This window comes from Bos javanicus, chromosome 19 (genome assembly GCF_032452875.1).
Source record: "Bos javanicus breed banteng chromosome 19, ARS-OSU_banteng_1.0, whole genome shotgun sequence".
Classification (NCBI taxonomy): Eukaryota; Metazoa; Chordata; class Mammalia; order Artiodactyla; family Bovidae; genus Bos; species Bos javanicus.
Genome location: NC_083886.1, coordinates 59,782,979 through 59,810,022, shown reverse-complemented (window position 1 = coordinate 59,810,022; position 27,044 = coordinate 59,782,979). Strand labels below are relative to the sequence as shown.

The following is a 27,044-nucleotide window of genomic DNA, read 5'->3' as shown; positions in this document are numbered from 1 at the left end:
GACACATCGTCCACGTGTTACCACGTTGTCACTGCTGGGGAAGGAGCGCGCTCTGTGCCTCCTCATAGGAGGAAGGGCGCGTCAGACCCCAAATCTGTGCACAGATCTCCCCAGACCCTGACGTAGCTGTTGTGTCCTTTCGCTGTGATAGACCTTAGCGACGATGACGTGGCTCAGCCATGTGCCGAGTCCCACGAGCCCGTCTAGTGAATCACGGCATCTGTGAGTGGTCGTGGGGACCCCCGACACGCCTCTGCACAGAGAAGTGTCTCAGCCGTTCCTCCTACTGACCTGGGGGCAACACTAACGGGAGACAGATTAGGGGCTCTCAGCTCCCAGGGGAGGGGGCACCTCTGCGATGGCTTCTCCCTTCCGAGCGGCCTCCACAGCACCGACCGGGCTCACTCGGGACCTGTGGACTTCCACTCAGGTCTCTGCGGCCAGCCGGCCGGCCAGAACCCAGCTCTTCTGACTTAGATCTCTGCTTCTAAACGCAACTGAAACTGGGCAAGATGGAAACACAGGCTGCTGTACCCCAGAAGGGCTCAAGGACAGGACCCTCGGTGACCTGGCACAGCTGTCGGGAGACTGGCGGGGCGCTGGGTCGCCTGCTGACAGCAGCCTGGGACCCGGACCAGTCTCTGCAGGCTCCCAGCCCAGTTCCCGGCGACATCAGCGCTGCTGTACAGGTCCTGACACGAGAGGACCCCGGCCGGCCGGCTTCCCAGGCCTCTCGGCGGGTCTGCCTCGCTCCTCCAGCGCGTGCCCACTCGCCACAGCTGCCCTGCCTGCGCCCCGAGCACGGCGGGTGCAGGGACTCTGCATTCATCAGGACGCCGTGGACTTGGGCAGCCTGGGCTGGAGGAGAGGCAGGGCCTCCAGGCACAGGAGGTGGGCGTGGGCTGGGGAGGGGCGGGAGGGTGCATGGAGGGGGGTTCTGGGAGATGTAGGGGTGCACGGGGTGGGGTGGGGTTTTCAGGGGCCTGGGGGGCGGGGGGCAGGTCTGTGTGTGTTCATCCCAAAGGGGACGAGGGAGGAAAGGAAGAGCTTAGAAATGGGCTGAAGGGGACAGAGCCGGCCACCTAGCTTTTTCCAGGGTCTTTTCTGCCCCTCACGGCACAGGGCGAGGGGGTCAAACCTCACACACATTGCCACCTGCTCCAGGCCCGAGAACCTGGGCAGCAGAGAGAAATCAGGCGGGGGCTCCTAATGGCCAAAACACTGGGCATCGGGAAGGGAGACGCAGAGGGCCCATGAGCTCCCAGGCAGGGGGCTGGGGGTGGGGGCGAGGGAAGGAAAGGGGCAGAGTTCACTACAAAAGGCCCCCCCGCGAACCCCCAAAACCAAAGCGAGGCAACTCACCTGTCCGCTAGAGAAGACGAACACGAGGGCCGCCCCGGCCGCTGTCAACCCCCAGGTGAAGAAGGTGCCCAGCAGGGCCTGGGACACGGGGCTGTGGCCGTGGAGCATGCTGGATACGGCTGTGTGCAGAGGAGCAGAGAGGGTCAGCGCCCATGGTCCCTCCCTGGGACGCGCACGCGCTAAGGGGCCCGCACGTCCTCCACGGGATCCGCCGGCACACCTGTCACTGACCCGGCCCAGGCTAGCCTGGGTGGCCTGGGTGGCTTCACCCAGGCTGACCCCAGCTATCAGAAACCATCCAGCTCTGAAAGGAGACAACCAGGGAGACACCGGGGGAGGAGACGACAGGAGGGAAGGGACAGCACTGGGAAACAGTTCTAAAGATGTGCAAAGAATGCAGATGCCTTAGCCTGGGGGAGAGAGTCTGGGACATCTGGCTGCAGCCTTTGGGCATGTTCCACCTGTTTCACCTGAGCCTTGCCTATCATCCATCATCAGTCTAGTCTCCTCCGAGCACAGGTTGACCAGCTCAGATGCCCTCCTGAAGCTCTTCCACCCAAAGAAAGTGTTGGTCGCTCAGTCACATCCAACTGTTTGAGATTCCACAGACTGCAGCCCGCCAGGCTCCTCTGTCCCTAGGATTTCCCAGGCAAGAACACTGGAGAGGGTAGCCATTCCCTTCTCCAGGGGCTCTTTCTCACCCAAGGATCGAACCCGCATCTCCTGCACTGCTGGCAGATTCTTTACCATTTGAGCTACCAAGGAAGCCTGATCGAACTTTCAGCAGCTCTCCAGAGCAGTTCTCATGGCAGCCCCCGTGGCCGCCAAGGATTCACTCCATCAGCTGACCGTCAACTCACCCAACAGCTCTTCAACCACTGCACCCTGAAAGGGCACTGTATTCCAGCTCAGCCCTGTTATTTGCGGCACCTTTCACAAGTCCCAATGGTCCTGCTCCAAGTCTCTCTTTATCCAGTTTCCTCCCCAGCCTCCAGCCATCAGACCCAGAGCATCCTCTGATAAAGCCAACTTCGTGCCACAGTTCCCTGATTCCCCTCTACTCCGGTCCCAGGGCACGTCTTCACTGCTTTCTTTGTGTGGGCTTGCCTCCTTCATCTTTTATATCATTCATTGTTGAAAAATAGGAATGATGCTTTTTCACATTTGATACCCCCATAAAATAGGGTTTTCTGGCACCCCAAAACATATGTGCTGAATTGAAAAGGGCGGGCTTATCTTGAATAAGCAAAGACACAGAAACGAAACCCAAGTGTCATTTCCCCCAGTCCACTGAGCATGTGCGCGTGTGCTCAGTCACTTCAGTTGCGTCCGACTCTTTGCAACCCCGTGGACTGTAGCCCGCCAGGCTCCTCTGTCCATGGGATTCTCCAGTCAAGAATACTGGAGCAGGTTGCCATGCCCTCCTCCAAGGGATCTTCCACCCCGCCACCCACCCCCACTCAGGGACGGAACCAACGTCTCCTGAGTTCCCTGCATTGCAGGCAGATTCTCTACCCACTGAGCCACCTGGGAAGCCCCCCGCCCCCCCCCCCACTGAGTACTTTTGCTCCCAAGGCTGAAGTTACACCACTGCCCACCAAGGAAGGAAAGGGAAGTACCATTCCCTCGTGGTTCTGCTCGGCAGACCTCCTCTAGACTCGCACATGTTCTAAATTCTAGCTCTGAAATGATAGGGAGTCACCTCACCTGTGGAAAGTTACAAGGGAGAGACCCACTTGTTGAAAAGCTCTGTGTGTAGTTGGTACAATAAACACCGGGGCTCAAGGCCTCATCTCAAAGGGCTCATTCAGCTCCCCCGATCCTCTAGCACTCACAGGGCTGGACACGACCCCAGCTGGCTCAGCCCTGCCAGGCCCTAGTGGTCTGTGAGGAGCCAGCAACCCTGAACTTGCAGACCAAAAGCTGTCGATTCTGCTCTGACCCTGGAAGGAAACCCGGGCAGAGGGTAGATGGGCCCTCTTATGCCAAGGGGGTCAGCAAACCAGCAGGATTCAGATCTAGGAAGCTGTAAGTCAGGATGAACACAGGTAAACCCAGGTGAGCCCAGGTGCGCCCAGGCTCAGCCAAGGTACCAAGAAACCTCAGCACGAAACAGAATCTCTGGACTCAGCCTGGGTCTCCATAGTCTAAGTGGAGTTCAGGAGGATGACTGCAGCAAATAAAGAAAAAAACACCATTAAGAAAAAACCCACCTCTTTACTTATGGCATCTTGTTAAGGCATCCTAAAGAGAATCGTCTGTGCTTCTAAACTAAGACATTTGGATCATTACACTGATCCTTGTGGATACAGTTTTCAAAGAGGATTTACAAAGAATGGCACACAGCTAGCATCCTCTCTGTACTTATCATCCAAGACGGGTCATAACAACAACAAAAAAACAACTTTGTTTTTCAGCGTTGAATGCGCCTTTTAGCAACTACAGAAAAGAGGAAACCATTTACATTCACCAAACAGCCAAAGTCAATGTGGGTTCTGTGGGCTGGCAAACAAGGAAGGTTGTGGGTGTTCCTGGGGGCTGGTGGGAGGCGAAAACACTGTTCTAAGACTCTATTTACGCCCGGGCACACTGAGATGTACGAAAAAGAGACACACAGAGAAGGCCAAGGCCACCGTGGATTCATCGTTGGGGAAGCCAGCCCAGTGCTCCTCAGAGAAGCTTCTTCCTTGCTGTTTTAAATCCTCACAATTCAGGGACCTCCCTGCCGGTCCAGTGGCTAAGACTCTGCACTCCCAATGCAGGCAACCCAGGTTCAATCCCTGGTCAGGGAATTAGATCCCACACGCAGCAACTAAGAATTCTCATATGGCAACTAAAGGTCCCGCACACCGCTTCAACGAAGATCGAGGATCCCACGTGCTGCCACTAAGACCCTGGTGCACCCAAGATAAATAAACATTAAAAGAAAACCCTCACTACTCTAAGGGTGGTCCCAGAACCAGCAGCGCTGGGCCCCCTTAGGAGCTAAGTTAGAAATGCAGAATCTCAAGTACCGTCCCAGACTTGCAGAATCAGAATTAATATTTTATGGGAGCTTCCCAGGTGGCTCTGCGGTAAAGAATCTGCCATCAATGCAGGAAGATCCCCTGGAGAAGGAAATGGCAACTCACTGCGGTGTTCTTGCCAGGGAAATCCCATGGACAGAGGAGCTTGGCGGGCTACAGTCCATGGAGTCGCAAAGAGTCAGACACGACTGAGCCAGGGAGCACGCACGCATGTAGCATCGCACAGCGTTCCACGGGGAATGGACATCAGGATGGAAAGCACGGATCTAAAACTGGAAGATCTTCTACAAGACCCAGAGCTTAGAAAGTGAGCTCTCCTGCCCCGTGAGGGATCGGCAGGGCCACTGCCACGCAGACCCGAGAGCAGAAAGTTTTCTCCAGTAGGCAGGACAGAGAAGTGCCTTGGCAACACGGAAGGTCAGCCAGGGTGGCTCAAAAGCCACTTGTGCAGCGGGGCTCAGACTTCCCAGGAGCTGATATTAAATCATAAGCCTGGGCCCCTCTGTGGGAGGGAAGCTGATTCTCTGCCTGCTCCAGCTTGAAAGATGCCAGCACCTCCCCACACACAGCAGCGCAGGGCTCCTGGTGGATAGGAGATTTCTGTCTTTTCTCTCCCTTTTAAACCTGTTACCCCACTTCCAAGAGTCAGCTTCAAGAGGCTGATGGAAAAGCTGCACAGGTGTAAAGAGCACTTCACGAGACCAGCATGCCTGCCCTGACTCCAAGACTGGAACTGAGCAAAGTGATTCAGGTCTGGGCGTCTGTGACTGTGGAAACTGGTCTCCAATACCTGGCTACTCAAAGTGTGGTCCGAGGACCTGCCGAACCAGGGGTTGATGAGAAAGGCACCTCCTTGGGCCCGCCGCACCTTAACCAGATTCCCAGTCAAGTTCAAGGGTCCTGCTGAGCCTCAGAGCCTGGCGGAGGGGACTTGGGGCAGCTGGACCTGCAACCAGGTCTGCTCCTGGGGGTACCCCCTCCACACGCCCACTGGGAAGTGCTGAATGAAAAGGTTCTTGGGGGACCACTGCCAACAGAAGGACAACACCCGCCAGCTTGCCCTGGAGAGGGGCAGGGGGCGTGCTCCTGGCACCCCTCCCCCTCCTCTGCCACCTGCCCAGGCCACCCTGCTTCTCCTCCGACCCCCTCCTCTCCCAGGGACACCTCCTTCCAAACTGCATGTGGCTGCCCTTCCAGGCCCCGCGCTCGGCTCCTGGTGGCCCCAGACCCCAGGCCTCCAGCCCCGCCAAAGGCACCGAAGGCGAGAAGAGCTGACTCACTTCGGTGCCCTCTCAAGCCCCCTCTCCACTTCCATCAGCCCCGCAGCCGCTGCTGGTTCTCCGGGCTCCACTCCGGAGTCACTTCCTGCTTCCCTCCAGGCACACGTGTCCCCGGCCACCAAGCTCCGCCCCACCCGCTGAAACTGGCAGATCCGGCAGGAGAATCAATTTTCTGGTTCACAGCCTCTGCGGGCTCGGGAAGACACTGGGGCGGGTAGAACTGAGAGCTGCACAACCCTGGACAACCTTCCGGGAAGCCACAGAAACCCAGGGAAACAAGGCCCTGCAACGGGCCTGATGTCAGTTAGGTTGCTGCATTCTGGTGGCGTCCCGGGTGAGCAACAGAGCATGCGACCTGCAGTCTCCACCATCAGCGTCATTCTTTAGATCAATGGTCCTCAAATTACAGCATCCAATGGAACCACCCCCAGAGACATCAAAATGCAGAATGCTGGCACCCTCTGAGCTTCTGGTTCTGGAAGCCTCTGCAGAGGTTTTCTGTTCTGAACTAGTCGGGTTGGTGCTCTGATCCTAGAGCCCTTCATCGAGAACCAGTGCTTTGCTCTCCTGGCCTTCTAGGAAAGGACCATAGGGTGGGGTTGCTAGGTTTAGTCAAAAATATCCAGTCAAGTTTAACTGGATAACTGGATATCCAGTTAAACTTGAATGTTAGGTAAACAACAAATAATTTTTGAGAGAAGCCTGGCTAGCTGCAGTTCATGAGCTCACAAAGAGTCGGACATGACTTAGTGGCTGAACACACAGCACATATCCTGTGTGTTCCTTCTCCAAGCAACTCACTGTTATCTGGGACATATTTCTGCTAAAAGCGTATTTCACATTTGTTGCTTATCCGAAATTCAGGTGTAACTGGGCGTCGGGTATTGTATCTGATGACCCTTCCAGAGGGTACCCAGAAACACTGCCCATAATCACTGTGGCCACAGACCAGAGGATCAGATAGGAGCATCCCTCTCTTGACCAGAGAAGTCAGTCGTGGACACTGGTGACCGCACCATATCCTTCCCTTCCAAGAAGAAGGGAAGACAGCATGGTGACTGTAGGTGGTCTCTGCCCTCAGGAGATTCTTAGACACAGAGCAGAGCCAGGCCAGCTATCTCAGCTCAAGCCGCCATAAGAAAACACCAGGCTGGGTTGCTTAAACACTGGACATCTATCGTCTTACACTTCTGGAGGCTGCAAGCCCAAGACCAGCTCAAGATCAAGTGCAGATTTGTGCCTGGTGAGGGCTCTCTTGCTGGTGTGCAGACAGCTGCCTTCTCACTGTGTACTCACATGGCCTTCTCCTGGTGCACACAGGAAGGAAGGGAGATGGATGCATCTCTCTCTCTCTTCCTCCCTCCCTGCTCCCTCCTTCCCTCTCTGTTTCCCTTACAAGGTACTGCAGCCTAGGCTCTGGAGTCAGGAGGAAGCCCCATACAGCACGTGGGTTTCCATGGATAAATCCCATATTCCTCTGGGTCTCAGTACCCACCTTCCCATCCCAGGTCTGTGAATAATCAATCATTCTGTGCTCCCGACAAGCGACTGTAGAGGGAACAAAGTACCCACCACCCAGCCGGGCCCCCACCCCCGGCAGACTGGAGGGTCATTGTCCTCAAGCTCCACCCTTTCATTCATTTATATTATATTATATATACTATGGGGCTTCTCTGGTGGCTCAGATGGTAAAGAATCTGCCTGCAATGTTAGAGACCTGGGTTCAGTCCCTGGGTGGGGAAGATCCCCTGGAGGAGGGCAGGGCAACCCACTCCAGTATTCTTGCCTGGAGAATCCCATGGACAGAGGAGCCTGGCAGGGTGCAGTCCATGGGGTCACAAAGGGTCAGACATGACTGAGCACCTAACACTCTCACTTATATACATACATTACATATTATATATATACACATGTATTTTATGAGCCTTTGCTTGCTCTGCTGGGTCCCAGCACATGGAGATCAGCTACAGACACGTAGGGCGGGCTCGCTCAGCCCCTCTGGGCTCTTGTTTCTTTCCCTTTCCTGAAGTCTGACCACTGACATGTCAGGAGGACTAAGATAAGCCCCTGAGCCTGGGGCGCTGGTTCTTTCAAAGTGTGGATGGTAAACTCGATTGAACTGGCGCTGATATGCGGAAGGGATTAAGGAAGTGAAAGTAATAGGCTGCTCAAAGAATGCTATTGAAATATCAGGGGTTTTTATCGGTCGCTCTTTTAGGGGATTTCCTAAGTATACCCCACTCATATATCCAGAATTCATCCATTTTGCCCAAAATAATAGCTCTGGCTCATCATCTTGCCCTGACCATGGACTTCATCTCCCCGATGAAGCAAATGTTAGTGTCAGCGGCTCAGTCCTGCCCAACTCTTTGTGACCCCATGGACAGTAGCCCGCCAGGCTCCTCCGTCTATGGGACTTTCCAGACAAGAATATCGGAGTGGGTTACCACTGCCTCCTCCAGGGGATCTTCCTGACCAAGGATCAAACCCACATCTCCTGTGTCTCCTGCACTCCAGGTAAATTCTTTAACCGCTGAGTCATCAGGTCCCAGACCATCCTCCAAAGAAGAGTCTAAGTAATTTTTTAGAGACAGAAGTCCAGCCCTCAGAGGGCTCCTTGTGCCCTTGGAGTGAAACTCTAGCTGCCTCCCTCCACCTAGGAAGCCCTACGTGACCAGAGTCTGCTCACCTTTGACCCACCTGTACCCCTCCCTCACTCTGCTTCAGCAGGCTGCTCTGCCTTCTCCGGGAACAGTGCACTTATTTCCTCCTGCCTCAGGGCCTTTGCACATGCTGTTTCCTTGAGCACACCGCCTGGAGCCTCCACCTGGAGCACCTGTCTTCAGGTCTTCACCCGGCTGGCTCCCTCCTGTCATGTGGGTCTCAGTTCAAGTGTCACCCCCACAAAGAGGCCTTCCTTCAATGCCCTCTGTGATACAGCGCTTCCAAGCCCTTCTGCATCATCTCATGGCGCTTCTCACTCTCAGGCATTCTTATTTATTCAGCCCCCCGAAAGATGAGCTTCTGAGAGCAGGACCTTGTCGGGCGTCTGCACGGCTGTGTCTCCAGTGCAAGGCATGTAGTAGCTGTTCAGTATTTACTGAATATTGGATAAGTTGTCCAGATACAAAAGTGTTATTCATTGGCTACATTTTACACATTAAAGACCTTCCTGAGAGTTACTGATACCAAGCAGGGCCTTGTGGGGCACTCCTGTGCTCAAGGCCTTTCTGTGTCCCCCATATCTTACAGAAAACAGCCTTCATTCAGCCTCCATGACCTTCCCTGAGTTCCAATGGGCAGATTGAAGCAGTTGCTAATCAGGGAAGGGAGGGGATGCGAGGCCAGGGAGAACTGTTTCCCTATCAATGGATACACATCACAATATTGTTGAGCTGTTCTGCAGATACTGAAACCCCTCCAGGTGGGAGAAGTTAACGATTAACAGTGGAATGCTGCCCACCAGCATGCAGACCCCAGACCAGCTGGAACCTAAAGGCTGATGATACTGATGGTGCAGACCCCCACTGACCTCACCACCAACCCATCAGAGGAATGTCCACCAGCTGGCCACGTCCTCTTTGAACCATTACTATACAACTTCTCACTGTCTTCTCCAAGTGGGGACACACAGGCCTGAGGGTCTTGCCCTGCCGTGGCCCTCTTTGCCTGGCAAAGCAATGAAGCTATTCTTTTCAATTTCACCCAAGAACTCTGTCTCTGAGATTCAATTTAGCACCGGTGTACAGAAAGGCTGAGCTTCTGGCATCATTATGAGAAAACAGCGTTTGTGTACCAGATCACACGGTCCCGGCTGCTCTCATCATAAGTCGACAGCATCCCAAGGGCAGTTTTGCCCCCCGGGGGGGACGTGAGCAGATGGGAGGGAACCAGCAGGCAGAGACCAGAGATGCTCCTACCCATCCACCAGCACCCAGGACAACCCCACAACAGAGAATTATCTGACCCAGAACAGCAACAGTGCCGAGATTGAGACGCCCCAGCGTAATCCCATAAAATAAATCTTCTTAGTACGGAGTGATGATAAAACCCATTCTTTAAAATTTAATGAGGCCTTCAAGAAGCATCCAGCTTCAGTTAAGGCAGTAGTTAGCATTTGATTCCCCCTAAAATGCAGGAAAGACAAGAACCAACCGCCCAGCCAATCTTTACATTCCAGTCACTGCAAAGACACGCCTACAGGGACTCCTCTGGTGGCCCACCGGTTAAAACTCTGCACTTCCAACGCATGTTAGGAGGGAAGATTCGATCCCTGGTCAGGGAATTAAGATCCCACATGTTCCATTGCATGGTGGGAAAAAAAATTTTTTTTTAATTTAATTGAAAAAAAAAAGAATTAAAAAATTATACCTACCATCAAACCTCCTAGGTGCTCAATTCCCTCAACTCTTCTGGGTTCTGATTATTTAAGGTTCTGATGTCAGGACACTGTGACATCACTGCTACTGCTGCTGCTAAGTCACTTCAGTCGTGTCCAACTCTGTGCGACCCCATAGATGGCAGCCCACCAGGCTCCCCGGTCCCTGGGATTCTCCAGGCAAGAACACTGGAATGGGTTGTCATTTCCTTCTCCAATGCATGAAAGTGAAAAGTGAAAATGAAGTCGCTCAGCCGTGTCCGACTCTTAGCGACCCCATGGACTGCAGCCCATCAGGCTCCTCCGTCCATGGGATTTTTCCAGACAAGAGCACTGGAGCGGGGTGCCATTGCCTTCTCTGCTGTGACATGACAGGGCTTCCTAAGTAGAAATGCCTGAGATGGCTTTGGCAATGAGTCCCTGGCAGGTGGAACAGGCCTGGTTGTTCCTGACACCTGCTCTCCAGTATGACTGATCAGCTGACAAAGAGGAAATTCCAACCCGCCTTTTATCTAAAAACCATCCAAAGGAGCCAAGAGCGACCTGATGCCACTTTTCTGAACCTGGTACTGGGAAGAGCTGCCCTCGAGGGCTTGTTGGGGAACTGAGTAAGCAAGCGTGACACCTTTCTCATCTTTGTTCAGATGATCGATTCTGAGCCTGCAGCAGCGAGGCTGGAGGGAGGGTATAAAGACACAGATTCTCTAAGTGTCTGTCAACAGATGAATGGATAGAGAAGGTGTGGTATAGACACACAACGGACTGCTGCTGCTGCTGCTGCTGCTGCTAAGTCTCGTCAGTGGTGTCCGACTCCTAGCGACCCCATGGACTACAGCCTACCAGGCTCCTCTATCCACGGGATTTTCCAGGCAAGAGTACTGGAGTGGGGTGCCATTGCCGTCTCCACAATGGACTATTGCTTAGCTATAAAAAGAGTGAAATAATGCCAACTGCAGGAACATGAATGGACTTAAAGATTATCATACTAGGTGAACTAAGTCAAACAGAGAAAGGCAAGTATCTGGTTTGCCTCTATGTGGAAGGGCTTCCCTGGTGGCTCAGTGATAAGGGTGCAATGCAGGAGATGCGGGTTTGATCCCTGGGTCGGGAAGATCCCCTGGAGAAGTGAATCGCAACCCGCTCCAGTACTCTTGCCTGGGAAATCCCATGGACAGAGGAGCCTGGCGGGCTACAGTCCATGGGGTTACAAAAGACTGAGCAACCAAACAATAAAAAATACGTGGAATCTTAAAAAATGGTCCAGGTGAACTCATTTACAAAACAGAAGTAGACTCACAGACCCAGAAAACAAACCTATGGCTACCAAAGGGGAAAGGGGAGGGGAGGAATAAATCAGGAGTTTGGGTTTAACATGTACACACTACTATCTGTAAAATATATAATCAACAAGAGTCTATTGTATCGCATAGGGGACGATACTCAATATCTTGTAATAACCTATAATGGAAAAGAATATGAAAAAGAATAGATTTATATATATGTGTAACAACCACTTTGCTATACATCTAAAACTGACAACATTGCAAGTCAACTGTACTTCAATTTAAAAACAAATAAATTTTTTAAAAGACAATAACATTTCAAAAGAAGAAAAAGAGAAGTATAGGTTCTACGGATTTTATACAAACCTATTACTGGGAGAGAAGTTTCCGGTATCGGGAGAGATATTTAAAATGCAAACCCGAGCCTGCTCAATTGCTAGCTTTAATATGATATGGAATTACTACATAAAAAATTACTACATAAAAAGCACCACTGATTAAATATGAAATCAACCCCGTCTCTGAGATGATAACTGGCATAAATCTGTTTTCCATCTTTTCCACATTGGCTTTAAACAACTCTCCCGGCATCTCACAAGGAATTCTATGGAACTGAATTTTGGTTTATTAAGGGTGAATCGCTGAACAAGTAAATTCTGCTTTGAGCCTGTTCTTCTAGAGCTGTATGGATCACAGAGCAGCCTGCTGGTTCATTCGGTCACTCAGCGAATGTCTGCTGCACTCCTGCTCCTCGACAGGCACTTCTGAGGACTGGATACACACCAGCGAAGAAGGCGGAGAACAGCTGTGCCCTCACGATGCTGCCAGGCCCGACGTCGCAGGCACTACCTTGAATGTGTGTTGTAAGTGAAGGCTTGTGGGAATTCCCCAGTGGTCCAGCGGCTATAACTCCGTGCTCCCAATGCAGAGGACCCGGGTTCGATCTCTGGAAAGGGAACTTTCCAGATTAGATCCGACGTGCCACAACTAAGAGTCTGCATGCCACAACTAGAGATCCTGTGTGCCGAAACTAAGGCCTGGTACAGCCAAATACACAGACACGTAATCTAAGAAAAAGAATGCTGCTTTCTTTAATTAAAAAAAAGAAAGAAGGAAGGAAACCAGTGTACCAGCACCCAGGATTTCCTCTTTTTCCAGGGGTCTATGAAATGGTTACAAATTGAAAAAAACATACTGGGTTTTGGCTCCCCCCAACCCCCCCCCAAAAAAACCCTGCAGATTATTAATAAGTGCTTAACGAAATGTCTATAAAACCTTGTTAATTATTGACTTTGGTATTCATAAAAATTTAATTACATTCGAACAACAATCTGAGGCTTAGCTTTACTCCCTTCAAGAGAATCCTTAAGTAGGCACAACAATGGCCAAGAAATCACAGTCAGTCAGAAATTAAATAAGCTTCTAGCCAAATCACTTCAAAAGCAAAATTATTTTTACAAACTTTTTGATTATTTTATGGTGGGTGTGAGGTGGGGCTACTTAATGTGGAATGCGGGGGCATTTTAATATGCCTGGTACAATCATTCAGGATCCTAAGAGGGCCCAGGGACTGGGAAGGGAGCCAGGATTCCAAGAAGCTTTATTCCTCTCTCCAGTGGGAATAGAAACCAAACTCATCTCGTGTGGATTTGCTGTAGATTGCGGAGGGCTGGTGATAGAGACAAGGGTAGGGCTGGGTGAACCTATCCAGAAAGGATGGTGTTTTCCTCCTGTGAGCATAACCCCAGGGGAATGGGACAAGCAAGAAGGAAGGAAGGAAGAGGGGAGCAGGAAGGGCAGGGAGGGAGGCAGGAAGGAAAGAAGGAAGGCAAGAAAGGGAGGGGAGAGGAAGGGACTAAATTGCCTCTCTGCCAATGGCTACTGCCTCAACCTAAGAGGGAGGTTTCCTAATTCAGTTTCCATTCTTGGACTTCTACTGGGTGAACTGTTTTTTTGTTTTGTTGTTGTTTAGTCCTAAGTCGTGTCTGACTTTTGCAACTGTAGCCCGCCAGGCTCCTCTGTGCATGGGATTTCCCAGGCAAGAATACTGGAGTGGGTTGTCATTTCCTTCTCCAGGGGATCTTCCTGACTGAGGGATCAAACCCAGGTCTCCTGCATTGCAGGCAGATTCTTTACCGCTGTACCACCAGGGAAGCTATCAGGTCACACGTGAGGCCACACCACAACATTCAGTGCCAGAAAGAACCTCTGAGAGCCTCTGGCCCCCGCCTCTCACTTCACAGATGGCCTCAGAGACCGAGACAAGGAGCTGGAATCCACCTCTCCCATCGGCCCCCTTTCCGCCGCGTTCCACACACCGTTGTGAGTCCCTAATCCTCCCAGGCTGTTGGGTTAGAGTCACAGCTTTCTGGCTCAACCATGAAAATGATTATTGTCAGTGAGACTATGGGGAGACAGGTCAGAATACTGGAGCAAACAAAAATGTTTCGAGCACTTTCCATGCGGAACCAATAACAAACAACCCACACTCCCAATCCTCGTCTAATACATCCTGCAAGCAAGAGGGATGGATGTTACAGTCATTTTCATGGTGAGACAGACTTCTACTACTACGAATATTTAAAAATACTATGTCACTGAGAATTCACAGATTCACCCTGGCCTTTTACCCGAAGTTGTTGTCATTGGTGAGGTTTACAGTCTTGCCACATATTCTGGAAACGTCAGCCGGGACCTGCAATAGATAATACAGATAGAAAGCCTTACACAGAAAAGGTACTAAAAAAAAAAATAAATAAATAAAAATCACCTGTCTAATTAAATGGAATGATGAAGCCAAGCAAATTGCCCTGGACCCTCTGCTCCCAATAATGGGGTGGATCCATCAGTGTGACTTCTCAGGAACTCTTTTAATAACATGATTTAAAATATGAGGGAGAAAAGATATTGATCATTCTAATGCTCAAAAAAAAGGGACAGGTCAGTAAATTAAAGAACATAAATGCAGCAGACTTTTAGGCAGTTAGTAAAAATGATAAATCCAGACTTCCCTGGCGGTCCAGTGGTTAAGACTCCCCACTTCCAATGCAGGGGGTGTGGGTTCAATCCCGGGTTGGCAAACTAAAATCTTACAATGCCTGGTCGCAAGGCCAAGAAATTTTCCTTAAAAGATGATAAACGCTGTAACAGCTTAGGAAACGATACGGGGCTCTGTGATAGAAGCAGTAGAAACATGCCGTCTGTGGGGCGTCCCCGGTGCTCCAATAGCTGAGACTCCAGTTTCCCAGTGCAGGGGGGCCCGTTTGGATCCTTAGTCAAGGAGCTGCATCTAAGAGTTCATATGTCGCTACTAACGTTTGGTGCCGCCAAATAAATAAACAAAATTTAAAAAGGAAAAATATACAGTGGCAAAAAACATGCAAGTAACAGAAAAACTAGAATTCACACCAATTAAAGCAGTTGGGCGATGAGACTGAAGAGCTTTTCCCCCTTTCTATAACGTTATGTTCCTTTTATCATTTAAAGACATTTCAAGAAGATATAAAAGAAGGGGAATACAGAAAAAAGGCTCACGGAGCTGAAATAGTAAGACTGAAGGTCAGTAGTGAGACCCACTTTAAGGTCTCCTAACTCTCTACACAAGCCTCTCGGTCAATCAAGTGGACGCGGCGCTTATATCCAAAATCCCCTGGAGGCTTTGGACAGCCAGGTTCCCTTGAAAATGTCCACGATTTGTCTTCATCAATCATTTCCCATGGATTTTCTCCACCTCATTAGTTCTCCCACAGGCCAGCTGCAGGGTGAGACTGTCGGCACATGACGAGAACCAGAGGCCCCAGGATGCCGCCCCCTCCACTCCCTCCCAGAGCCTGGGGACTGTCTGTCGCCACCAGGCAGGGCTGTCACCCTGCAGGCCGCGTCTCCTGCCTTGCAGCTCACAGACAGATGGCTGGCAGGGGCCTTGGCTCGGACACAACATGGGAGCCCTGGGGTGCCCGAAGACGGGGGGGGGGGCACCCGCCCCCTACCAGAGGCCCCGCCTCGGACAGTCCTGGACGCTCCCTTGCTCCTCCTGGGAGACCACATGCTCGGGGCAGAGCGTCCACGTCTAAAGCTCCTTTTCTCCTCCATCCCGGCCCAGAAGGGCACACAGTTCAGGGCCCTGACACACACCCAGCTGCCGTCAAGCTGCCACATGACAGCTGGACATTAGAATGTTGTCTCTGGAGTTGCCTGCATCCGGGGTGAAGATGGCTACAGTGAGTTCTTCCAGAACCTTCCATGGCCACAGCGGGGAAGCACTCTAGTCAGTCTGAATACCAACATCTACTCTGGGATCATTACAACAAGCATGGCTGACCTGGTCTGTAACCCTGTTCTCTCTCTAAGCCCCTGGGGATCTCCAACCACACTCCCCTCCAAAAAGGAATTTGAAAGCATTGAGTCCAACAGAGCTTCAGATCAACATGAGATACCAGGCTCTAGACCTAAGAGGCCGTCACTCTAACCAAAAGCAAAGAGATTGGATGTGAGCTTGCCTTTGCGCTTCCCTGGTAGCTCACATGGTAAAGAAACTGCCTGCAAAGCAGGAGACTGAGGTTTGATCCCTGAGTCTGGAAGATCCCCAGAGAAGGAAATGGCAACCCACTCCAGTACTCTCCTCTGGATAATTACATGGACAGAGGAGCCTGGCAGGCTACAGTCAGTCCATGGGGTCACAACTGAGCGACTGACACTTTTTCACTTTGCCTTGTTCAACTTTGAGATACATTATCGAGTGGTGGTGCTCAGTCGTGTCTGACTCTTAGTGACCCCCATGGACTGTTGCCCACCAAGCGCCTCTCTCCATGGAATTTTCCAGGCAAGAACACTGGAGTGTATTGCCATTTTCTCCTCCAGGGGATCTTCCTGACCCAGGGATCAAACCTGAGTCTCTTGCATCTCCTACATTGGCAGGCAGATTTTTTACCACTGCACTACCTGGGAAGTCCATTTTAACAATGGATAAACCACACGACTGAACAGTCCCTTCAAGCTCAGGAAGCTCAAGCTGGGAACTGCAGCTGCAAGGAGCGGGGAATAAGTGAAACCCTGGTCCTTGACTCTAAGAAGCCAGGAAAACAACAAATAAATCCACACAAAGCAGTTAACTATGTGAGTAGCTCCCAACCCTTGTCCATCGCTGGTTACCGTGGGTACCAATCCGGTTTTCAGCCCTAAAGGGAAGGATGGTGACTGTGTACCCTCGCTCTGGTGAACAGAGAAGGCACAATAAATATTTGTTGAGTAAATGAGATGTGACCTGCATTTTTTAAAGACTTAATTTTCATAGTGCACGCTCCCAGGCAAGACTTCTAGAATGCCGTCTCACAACACCTCTTACACACTAATTTAATCAAAGAAGTTGAGTGCAGCTGCTGCTCCAGGAGGCTGGTGAGACTGGAGGGGACAGGGCTGGCATGGGACTTGCAGAAGGGCCCACCCCGAGGAGGTCTCTTCCCCCAAAATGCTCATTCCTTCTCTTCTCTTGAGGATGCTTCCCCATCTTTGAACCCTTCTGGGACCAGACTGTGGCATTTCTCTGGTGGCTCAGGCAGTAAGAATCTAAGCAAAGTGCAGGAGACCTGGGTTTGATCCCTGGGTTGGGAAGACCCCCTGGAGAAGGCATTGGCAACCCCTTCCAGTATTTTCACCTGGGAAATCCCATAGACAGAGGAGCCTGGTGGGCTACAGTCCATGGGGTCACAAAGAGTCAGACACGACTGAACAACTAACACACTCGGTGGTTACTACTCAGCTGGAAACCAGTGCCACACCCATTAAATGTTGAGAGTTTTACAAGGGAGATTATTAATGGCTGGAAGACTGAGGGCGGGATCCCACAGAGCAGTGAAAGCTGTGAAGGGACAGAGAGGAAAGAAGGCATTTACTTTCTTCTGGCTGACTCAGGCTGCTTGCAGGATCTCAGTTCCCCTACCAGGGATCGAACCTGCGCATCCTGCATTGGGAGCACAGACTCTTAACCACTGGACTGTCAAGGAAGTCCCGGAGAAGGCACTCTTGATGGGATACTGGTTTAAACAAAGCCCAGAGACAGAAACTAGGGGGAATGTTCGGCTATTAAAAGTCGCTCCGTCATGTCCCACTCTTTGTGACTCATGGACTATACAGTCCATGGAATTCTCCAGGCCAGAATACTATAGAGAGTAGCTGCTCCCTTCTCCAGGGGATCTTCCCAACCCAGGGATCGAACCCAGGTCTCCAGCATTGCAGGCAGATTCTTTACCAGCTGAGCCACAAAGGAAGCCCAAGTAATGGAGTGGGTAGCTTATCCCTTCTCCAGTGGATCTTCCAACCCAGGAATCGAACTGGGGTCACCTGCAATGCAGGCAGAATCCTTACCAACTGAGCTATCAGGGAAGGCCTATGTTCAGCCAACTGCATGGACATGGGCTGAGTCACAGCAGGGAGGGTTTAGACACAGCTTAAGGATTCCACTTGAGATCATCTGCAAAGTCTTGTCAACATGGACCCTACACCCCTACATCCCATGGTAGACTTTAATTATATAAAACCTTGGACCTTCAAAAAAAAAAAGAGTCATACAGAAAGTCCTGGCGGTTCAGTGGTTAGGACTCAGCACTTTCAATGCGGTGGTCTGAGTTCAGTCCCTGGTTGGGGAACTAAGATTCCACAAGCCACTTGGTGCAGCCCAAAAAAGAAAAAAAAAATGAGTCATATATTTGTCACTCATTGGGAATATAAACTACTCAAGAGTCTGGAAACATCTCACATATTTTTTCCTACCCACCACAAAACTTTCCCTCGGGGCAAAACCATTGAGAACTGTGTGTGTTTGCATTTTAAGTCCCTCAGTCTTGTCTGACTCTTTGTGACCCTTTGGACTTTAGCCCCTCAGGTTCCTCTGTCCACAGGATTTTTCAGGCAAGAACACAGGAGTGGGTTACCATTTCCTCCTCCAGGGGATCGTCCTGACCCGGGGATCAAACCAGTATCTCCTGTGACTCCTGCATTTGCAGGGGGATTCTTCACCTGCTGAGCATTCAGTCAGGAAATGCTGGAAGTTTTAGAGTCGTGGAGTGGCCTGGGAAACGGTGGGGAAGAATCTAGAAGCAGCGGGTAACAAGGATGGGAAGAAGGGAAAAATAGGACGTTCAGGGAACCGTATGGTTCACAGGGAGAGAAGTACAATCCTCCTGGTAACACAAAACTTGCCCCGATGTTAGGAGGTGGTATTTCCTGACATCACACTTGCTTCCATTCCCGGCACAGAGGAGGAACTAACATAACTAAATAAAAGGCTTCCCTTGGGACTTGCCAGGTGGTCCAGTGGTTAAGAATCCGCCTTCCAATGCAGAGGATGCAGGTTCCATCCTTGGTCCGGAACCAAGATCCCGCAAGCCTTGGGGCAACTAAGCCGGAGTGCTACAGAGCCCTTGTGCTGCAACTGAGACTCCACACAGCCAAATAAATAAGTAAAAAGGCTCTCCTAGAGTCCCCACAGCTCGGGAATCAGAGCCTTTCTCACTAAAAGAAATTTGCAAATCCAACCTCGCCTTCCCTGGGGCTACAGTGGGGCTCACAGGGTGACCAAACATCCAGGTCTCAAAGGACTGATGGATTCCCTGGATGCAAGACTTTGGTTTCTTTCTGTTCTCTTTTTTTGCAAGTGAAATATATTTATCAGCCCACTTAATAATGCTTTTCGACATTTAAGAAACTGTTTCTACGTGGTCCTGTCCCAAGACACATTTACACACACATGCTGCCTGCACCATCAGAACTTACAGTCCGAGCAAGAACCAGGCAGGGTCCAGTGCGGGCTCTGTGGCATCCTCTACTAACAGGAAATTAGTTTAAAATATAACAGGGATTGACACATACATATCACCATATATAAGATACACAACCAACAAGGACCTACTGCACAGCACAGGGGACTCGACTCAGAGCAGAGTTTCAAAGTCTACTCAGTCGTAGACGTTGGGCTTTAACTGGAACGGTTCTGGGCAAACCAGCGCGAGTGGGTCTCTGCACACACATGACTCACATGAAGGAAAGCTGACTCTTCCTGCACAAGTTCTGCTGGAAACTTCCCATCACCCAGACTGAATGGTGGCTGCCACAATCCCTGTCTCTCAGCAGCTTTAGGACCCCCGAAGGTCAAGGTCGTGCCTTGCTATCCCATCAGTGACCTACGACTTTGCAGCCAGGGCTCCACCTTGCAGTGCCTGGGGGAGAAGCCTGGTGGAGACGTGGAATCTCAGGCCCTGCCCAGACCTACAAAATCAAAACCTGCAGGTAACAGGACCCCCGGACCTCTCTAGACACTCTCACACCCCAGAGCAGGAGGTCTGGGGATAAAGTTCCTTGCTTACGCAGTCCGTGGGTCTGTGCATATGCCGAATCTTTTATCTTTTCAGTATCAGGGTGTGTGTGTTGTGCACTCAGTCACTTCCGTCGTGTCTGACTCTGCGACCCTGTGGACTGTAGCCCACCAGGCTCCTCTGTCCGTGGGATTCTCCAGGCAAGAATACTGGACTGGGTTGCCATGCTCTCCTCCAGGGGACCTTTCCGACCCAGGGACTGAACCCTGGTCTCCTACACTGCAGGTGGAATCTTTACTGCCAAGTCACCAGAGAAGCCCCAATATCAGGAGAAACCATCCAAAAGTGGTGTTGAGCAAATCACAGCTTTTTATTATGGGCAACAGCATTCCACTGCAGGAAGCCCACAGAGGATCCTGCTTCAAGGCTCATTTTACTTCCTCCCTTCAGTCTCTCCTCCGGATTTCAAGGAAGAGCCTGCATGTAAAGCAATTATCCTCCAATTAAAAAATAAATTTAAAAAGTTTAAAAAGAGAGAGACTACAACAGGCCAGAACAACATCTTCGATCCAGTGGTTGCTGGGTTCATTAGCCAGCACTTCCTCCACTGCATCACGGCTCATATTTTGTGCCAGATGATTCCTTTTTTTTTTTTTTTTTAATTTTTTTCTCTTTCAGCTATGCCACCAGCATGTGGGATCTTAGTTCCCTGACCAGTCTTCGAACCTGAGTCCCCTGCATTGTAAGTGCAGGGTCTTAACCACTAGATGGCCAGGGAAGCTCCACGTGTCAGAGCATTCCCTGTTGGGGTGTCCAGTCCCTGGGAGGAGGTCTAGCAGCATCCCTGGCCTCGGGGCACTGGATGCCAGGAGCAGTCCCCTCCCAGCTGTCATGACCAGTAATGTCTCCTAAGGCGCAACGGCAGTACCCAGTTGAAAATCATCTGAGACAAAGAGGAGACACTCTTGGGGCAGCAAGAACCAAAGGGAGAGATTAGGGCACTTCTGCCTGCCAGGGAAGGCGTTCAAGTCTCAGAAACTAGGTCAGGCTGATCCCTGGAGGCTCCTGGAGAGAACCAGCTGGGTGTCCCGGGGCCCATCCCACATTCAGGGCGATGGCTGACTGGCTGACTGCAGCGACGCTAATGAAGACGAACAGCCCCGCTGCCCCCGGCTCGGCCGCCTGGCCCTCCACTCAGAGCTGCTCTTTATTACCATTTAACCGCAGAGACGAGGAAGGCCTTTCTGCCTTTTTATTAGAGTGTCATGCTGAATGACATCAGAGGCTTGGTAACAGCACCGCTTAAGAAAAGAAAAGGAAAAAAAAAAGACTGGATAGTTTACATGTGAATCACCAGAGTAAACCATCTGAATCTTCAGCCCCAAAACACAGCCTGAGACCCTGGCCCTGGCAGCTCCAACCCCTACCCTGGGCCGTTCTGTCCACTCTCTGAGTGACCCCAGGAAACGTGGGGACAGGAGAAGCTCCCATCTCTACCTCCAGGCCCACCTGAGCCACACGCTCCCTCAAGAAATGCAAAGAAGGTTCATGACTCTCTCTTGTTGATATGAAGATGCGTGAGGGCAGAGAGGATGAATTGTGAGATTGAGATTGACATATATACACGATTGATACTGTGCATAAAATAGATGGGGCTTCCTTGGTGGCTCAGATGGTAAAGAACCCGCCTGCCAACGCAGGAGACTGGGGTTCAATCCCTGGGTCAGGAAGATCCCCTGGAGGAGGGCGTGGCAACCCACTCCAGCCCTCTTGCCTGGAGAGTCCCCATGACAGAGGAGCCTGACGGGCTACTGTCCATGGGGTCGCAAAGAGTCGGACATGACTTCGCTGAACAACAACAGAAAGCAGACAACCAGTGAGAAGCGCTGGACAGCACAGGGGACTCTGCTCAGCACTCGTGGTGACACAAACGGGAAGGAAAGCTGAGTCGCTCTTCTAATCACCAAAAGCTAACACAGTATCTTAAAGCAACGACAGTCCAATAAAAATGTTTTAAAGGAGAAGAAGATGCAGGAACCAGCACCCCACCTGCAACATGGCCTCTGGGAAATCCGATTCATCTCACAAGGTCACAGCTGCCGACAGTCACATGGCAGGTGGGAAGCAGCCGTGACAGCCTGATCAGGCTTAGGCATAACGTTCTCCCTAGGGTCTTGGACGTTGGGAATAAGCAGAGCGGGGATCTTTTGGCCCCTGGGAGATAGATGATCACAGAGCATGGGTGAGGAGATGGGCAGCAACATTCCCGAAGGAGGCAGAGGGGGCCAGTCTTATGTCCACACTGAAAGTGTGGTCCCTGGACCAGCAACAGCATCCTGCATGAATGCAGATGCTCAGGCCCCACCCCAGCCTTACTGAGCCAGTGCCCTGGGGATGGGTGTCCCGCAGCCTGGGGTCCCGCCAGCCCTCCAGGGCATCTGACGATGCGGGTGAGGCGCTCCTCTGCACCTCCGGTTTAAATCAAGAGATTAGCACCAATCGTTTTTCTTTCTTTTATGGATTCTTGTAAGGAATGCTACATTAGCAACACGCTAGATGAGGACTAAACTGTACAAGAAAAAAAGATGCTGCCTAAATACACTGACCTGAAAAGCCAGATGTGAAGAAGTTTCATGAAATGGTGCTTCTTCCAATTATCTTTAATTATATTCCCTTATATCTATTTATAACATATATTTATGTATATGTATATCTTCCTTCAGGGCTTCCCTGGTGGCTCAGCAGTAAAGAATCCATCTGTCAATGCAGGAACCATGGGTTTGATCCCGGGGTTGGGAAGATCCCCTGGAGAAGGAAATGGCAACCCACTCCAGTATTCTTCCTGGAGAATTCCAGGGACAGAGGAGCGTGGTGGGCTATAGTCCATGGGGTTGCAAAAGAGTTGGACACGAGTGAGGACTAAACAAGAACAATATTTTCCTTTACGTGTATGTAATAATAGAAAACAAAGCATAGATGAGTTCTTTTAATAAGTAAAACTTTAAAAATCTCTAATTGGGAGAAGGCAATGGCAACCCACTCAGTACTCTTGCCTGGAAAATCCCATGGACGGAGGAGCCTGATGGGCTGCAGTCCATGGGGTCGCTAAGAGTCAAACATGACTGAGCGAGTTCACGTTCACTTTTCACTTTCATGCATTGGAGAAGGAAATAGCAACCCACTCCAGTGTTCTTGCCTGGAGAATCCCAGGGACGGGGGAGCCTGGTGGGGTGCCATCTATGGGGTTGCACAGAGTCGGACACGACTGAAGCGACTTAGCAGCAGCAGCAAGTCTAATTAAGCAAGTCATATAGTTTGGAGCAGTATCTTTTTCTTTCTCAGTGGTTCACAAAATGGTGCCTCTTCGGGTTGACAGAGCCTTTGATTTAATAAAATGCATATTCTCTTAGCTAATGTTGCTTGGTCTAACTGAAATCTCTTGTGACAGTTGAATCCTTTTCTTCAGCAAGATAGACTGTAGTTAGTCACCATCTTCAATACAGGGATGTGTCCTGCATTCAGTGATGATGAACGAGCATTTTCTCAGCTTTATTTTCCTTCGAGAGGCTCTTCCTCTGGACCCTACATCAGTCGCAAGCCTCCTGGCATCACCGTGACCTTCCTCAGATGCTCCTCGTCAGTTACAGAGCATCTGCATGAAAGTATGGGGAACACAGACAGGCTGGGCTGGACATCTGGACAACAGCTGTGCTGCTTGCAGAGGCCGGCTCCAACCCCTGAAAGTGAGTTCAGGGTGTCTTTGAGGGCTTCCCTGGTGGCTCAGAGATAAAGAATCCGCTTGCAAAGCAGGAGCCATGTGTTCAATTTCTGGGTCAGGAAGATCCCGTGGAGGAGGGCATGGCAACCCACTCCAGTATTCCTGCCTTGCCGGGAGCCGGCTCCCTGGAGAATCCCATGGATCCCGGTGTAAAGCTCTGAGGTCCTTCGGTAATCTGACAGGAATTGACTAGAGGCTAAAATAATTGCTTCACGGTCAGATCAAAGCAAGCCAGAGGGAAACGGGACAGGAGCCTGGTGGTCGACTTGTCACAGAGAGCAGCAGTGGGCTGAGCCTCCGGCCTGGCCTCTGGAAGCAAGCCCGGCCTGGAAAGAGAGACAGGCCCTTTTTCTTCAGGCACCGGAGAATTAGAAAGCTCAGCTGCAAAGACGGCCTGAAGGAGGCATGGAAGCGGAATAGGGGCTTGGCGTTGAGCACAGTCCAACACAGTGGGCTGTTACACTTAGAGGTGACGGGTCAACGCTCACTGATTGACAGAGATGTGGATAAGGCTGTGGATCTTGGGATCAGCATGCTGCTAAGTCGCTTCAGTCATGTCTGACTCTGTGCAACCCCATAAATGGAAGCCCACCAGGCTCCCCCGTCTCTGGGATTCTCCAGGCAAGAACACTGGAGTGGGTTGCCATTTCCTTCTCCAATGCATGAAAGTGAAAAGTGAAAGTGAAGTCGCTCCGTCGTGCCCGACTCTTTGCGACCCCATGGACAGTAGCCTGCACCAAGCTCCTCCGTCCATGTGATTTTCCAGGCAAGAGTACTGGAGTGGGTTGCCATTAAGCGTCTGCCTGCAATGTGATAGACCTGGGTTTGATCCCTGGGTCGGGAAGATCCCCCAGAGAAGGGGGATCTTCAGTCCATGGGGTCACAAAGAGTCAGACACGACTGAGCGACTTCACTTTCACCTTCACATATTGAACTATACATTTGATCAACTGCTTCAAGTCTAGTCATCATTTCCATTGAAGGCTCAGTCATATACTTGGTAATATAAGAAATAATAATCTTGTGAAACAAGCAAGGGATCGGCATAAAAAACTTAAATAACTTGCAGCATGCAACTTCTTTGTCTTCCCTTGTGGAGGGGGCGGAGGGCAGGGGTGGTCGTAGCGTTGCGTTTGGTGGGCTGTGCCTTTCCTACGAGAACGAAAGCTCCAAAGCAGAGTGCTCAGCCTTGAATCACCGCCCCCAAAGAAATGAACCTGCGCTGGAGGTGGCTCAGAAATAAATCTGCTTAATTTACCGATGAATCCATCGGCTCAGAGCCCTCCTTCTAGCTTAGACCACCCCGGGGAATGTGTCTAAATTACACACGACAGCTAACACGCCACCTTGCACGAGGTCACGCTTTACACACTGAACCCTCGTGTGATGTCTCAGCAACGGATGACGCTGGTGGCTGACACCGTGCTCACGCCCCCACACTAAGGACCGCAGCATCTAGGATGGCAAGGTCTTCTGATTGAGGATAGCTGCCTGGGGAGACGCCTGGGGGAAGCAGGGCCACCAGTCCTTCCCTGTGTCAAGGCAGAGTCACAGCGGAAAATCACCTCCTTGGCTTATCTAAGTCAGTGGCTGAACCCAATCAGTGCTCCTCTGCTGAGCTGGGGGTGTGGCACACCGGATATACAGAAGCAGCCCGTGTAGCCTTCCCCGAGGTGGACGTGTGGCCTCTTCTTGAACCCCACCTGTGACGGGGACCAGCCTAGGGAAAGTGGTACGTCTCCCCCCACAGCGTTTCCTCCCAGCAGCCTGGTCTCTGGCACCTCCTACATCTCTTTCCTGTGACCTAAAGGCAGCATTCAGGTCATCCCAATTCTTCCCTCCTCCAGCTTAAATACAGGCGTTTTCCACTGTCCTCCTGACGACCTGGCCCCAGTCCCTCCCCACCCACACGGTCCACTCGGGTGTGGCTGGGCTGAGCGCACGCACAATTTCCGGGAGCCCCCTGCCCGCCCTGCTTGGGCCACAAAGCTCGCTGTGTGCAGCCTCTGCATCTTCTTAGCTTCTACCTCATCCTTTCCCAATTTGGAAAATACCAAAAACAATAAAAAAGAAAAAAATCACCACATATGTTTATGCATGTATGTTTATATATGTACCTGTGTACACGTGTGTATGCATGTATGTGTACCCCACTCCAGGATTCTTGGGCTTCCCTGGTGGCTCAGACAGTAAAGAATCCATCTGCAATGCAGAAGACCTGGGTTCAATCCTTGGGTCTGGAAGATCCCCTGGAGAAGGGAAAGGCTACTCACTCCAGTGTTCTGGCCTGGAGAATTCCATGGACAGAGGAGCCTGGCTACAGTTCTTGGGGTTGCAGAGTTGGACATGACTGAGCAGCTGAGCACAGCACACCACATGTGTGTATACAAACACCCATATACACGTATATACACATGTACATGTGTGTGCATATACGTATATATATAGGTGTGTGTATATGTAGAAGATTCGGGTTCAATCCCTGGGTCAGGAAGATCCCTTGGAGAAGGAAATGGCAACCCACTCCAGTTTTCTTGCCTGGGAAATCCCACGGACAGAGGAGCCTGGCGGGCTACAGTCCAAGGGGTCACAAAAGGGGTCACGAAAGACCTGGACACGACTGAGCAGCTAAACAACAACAACGTGTGCTGATGTACCAGTGTGCCCCAGAGAAGCGCGGGGTCCGGTGGCAGAGGGCCTGAGCCCTCTTACGGACGGCGCCTCTATTTCCCCACCTGAAAAACAGGAGACTCAGAGCTGCCAGGAGGCAGACGCTGAGCACAGACCCGAGCCTCCTCTTTATTTTTTTCAAGTTTCTTTAAAAGACGCTTACTTAAAATTTATTTTTATTTATTTACTTTTTGACCACGCCACACAGCACGTGGGATCTTAGTTACCCGACCAGGGATGGAGCGCACGACCCCTGGGATGGAAGCTTGAAGTCTTAAGCACTCGACCACCAGGGAAGTCCCTGCCCCCGCTCTTTAGATGGAAGCTAGTCTGTGGAATTCCATAGGTTCTGTGTAAGCCACTTCCCTCTCTCTCTCTCTCTCTCTCTCTCTCTCTCTCTCTCTCTCTCTCGCATCTAACCACCAACTCCCCTTCTGATTCACCGCTCTCCGGGGCCCTTTTGTCTTCCTCCCAAGCCCTCTTGGTCTCCTGACCATGCTCTTCTTTCTGAACCTGACAGCAAATCCTTTTGTTGTTTTAATTGAAGTAGAGCTGATTACAGTGTTGTGTTAGTTTCTGCTGTCCAGCAACATGGTTCACTCATACACACACACACACACACACATTCCTTTCATATTCTTTTCCAGTATGGCTTATCACAGGAGATGGAATATAGTTCCCTGTGAGATACAGGAGGACCCTGCTGTTCCTCCATTTACATATAATGGCTTGTGCCCACTAACCCCCACGCCCAGCTCACCCCCCGCCCCCACCTCTTGGCAACCCCAGGGCTGCTCTATGTCTGTGAGCCTGTCTGTTTCACAGATGAGGTCGCGTGCGTCGTGTTGTAGATTCCACGTAAGTCCTGTCATGTGATAACGGTCTTCTCTTTCTGACTTACTTGGCTTAGTACGGTCGTCTCTAGGTCTGTCCATGTGGATCCTGGCAGCCCATCTTT

At 51.1% G+C, this 27,044-nt stretch overlaps 1 protein-coding gene across 7 annotated transcripts in view; it reads right to left on the bottom strand.

Annotated features, from left to right (window-relative positions):
* SLC39A11 (solute carrier family 39 member 11) overlaps positions 1-27,044 on the bottom strand; it is a 372,698-nt gene that overhangs the window by 280,556 nt on the left and 65,098 nt on the right. For 3 of the 7 annotated variants that reach the window (XM_061392963.1, XM_061392958.1, XM_061392959.1), the window contains exons 2-3: positions 13,960-14,024; positions 1,363-1,481 (exon numbers count right to left, since the gene is read on the bottom strand). In XM_061392963.1, coding sequence (XP_061248947.1) covers positions 1,363-1,481; positions 13,960-13,975 — 135 coding nt within the window. In that variant the 5' untranslated portion in view covers positions 13,976-14,024. Of the gene's footprint in view, positions 1-1,362; positions 1,482-5,668; positions 5,795-10,043; positions 10,102-13,959; positions 14,025-27,044 lie in introns of those variants that run through there. The other 4 variants (XM_061392962.1, XM_061392960.1, XM_061392961.1 and 1 more) reach the window with 4 other exon arrangements.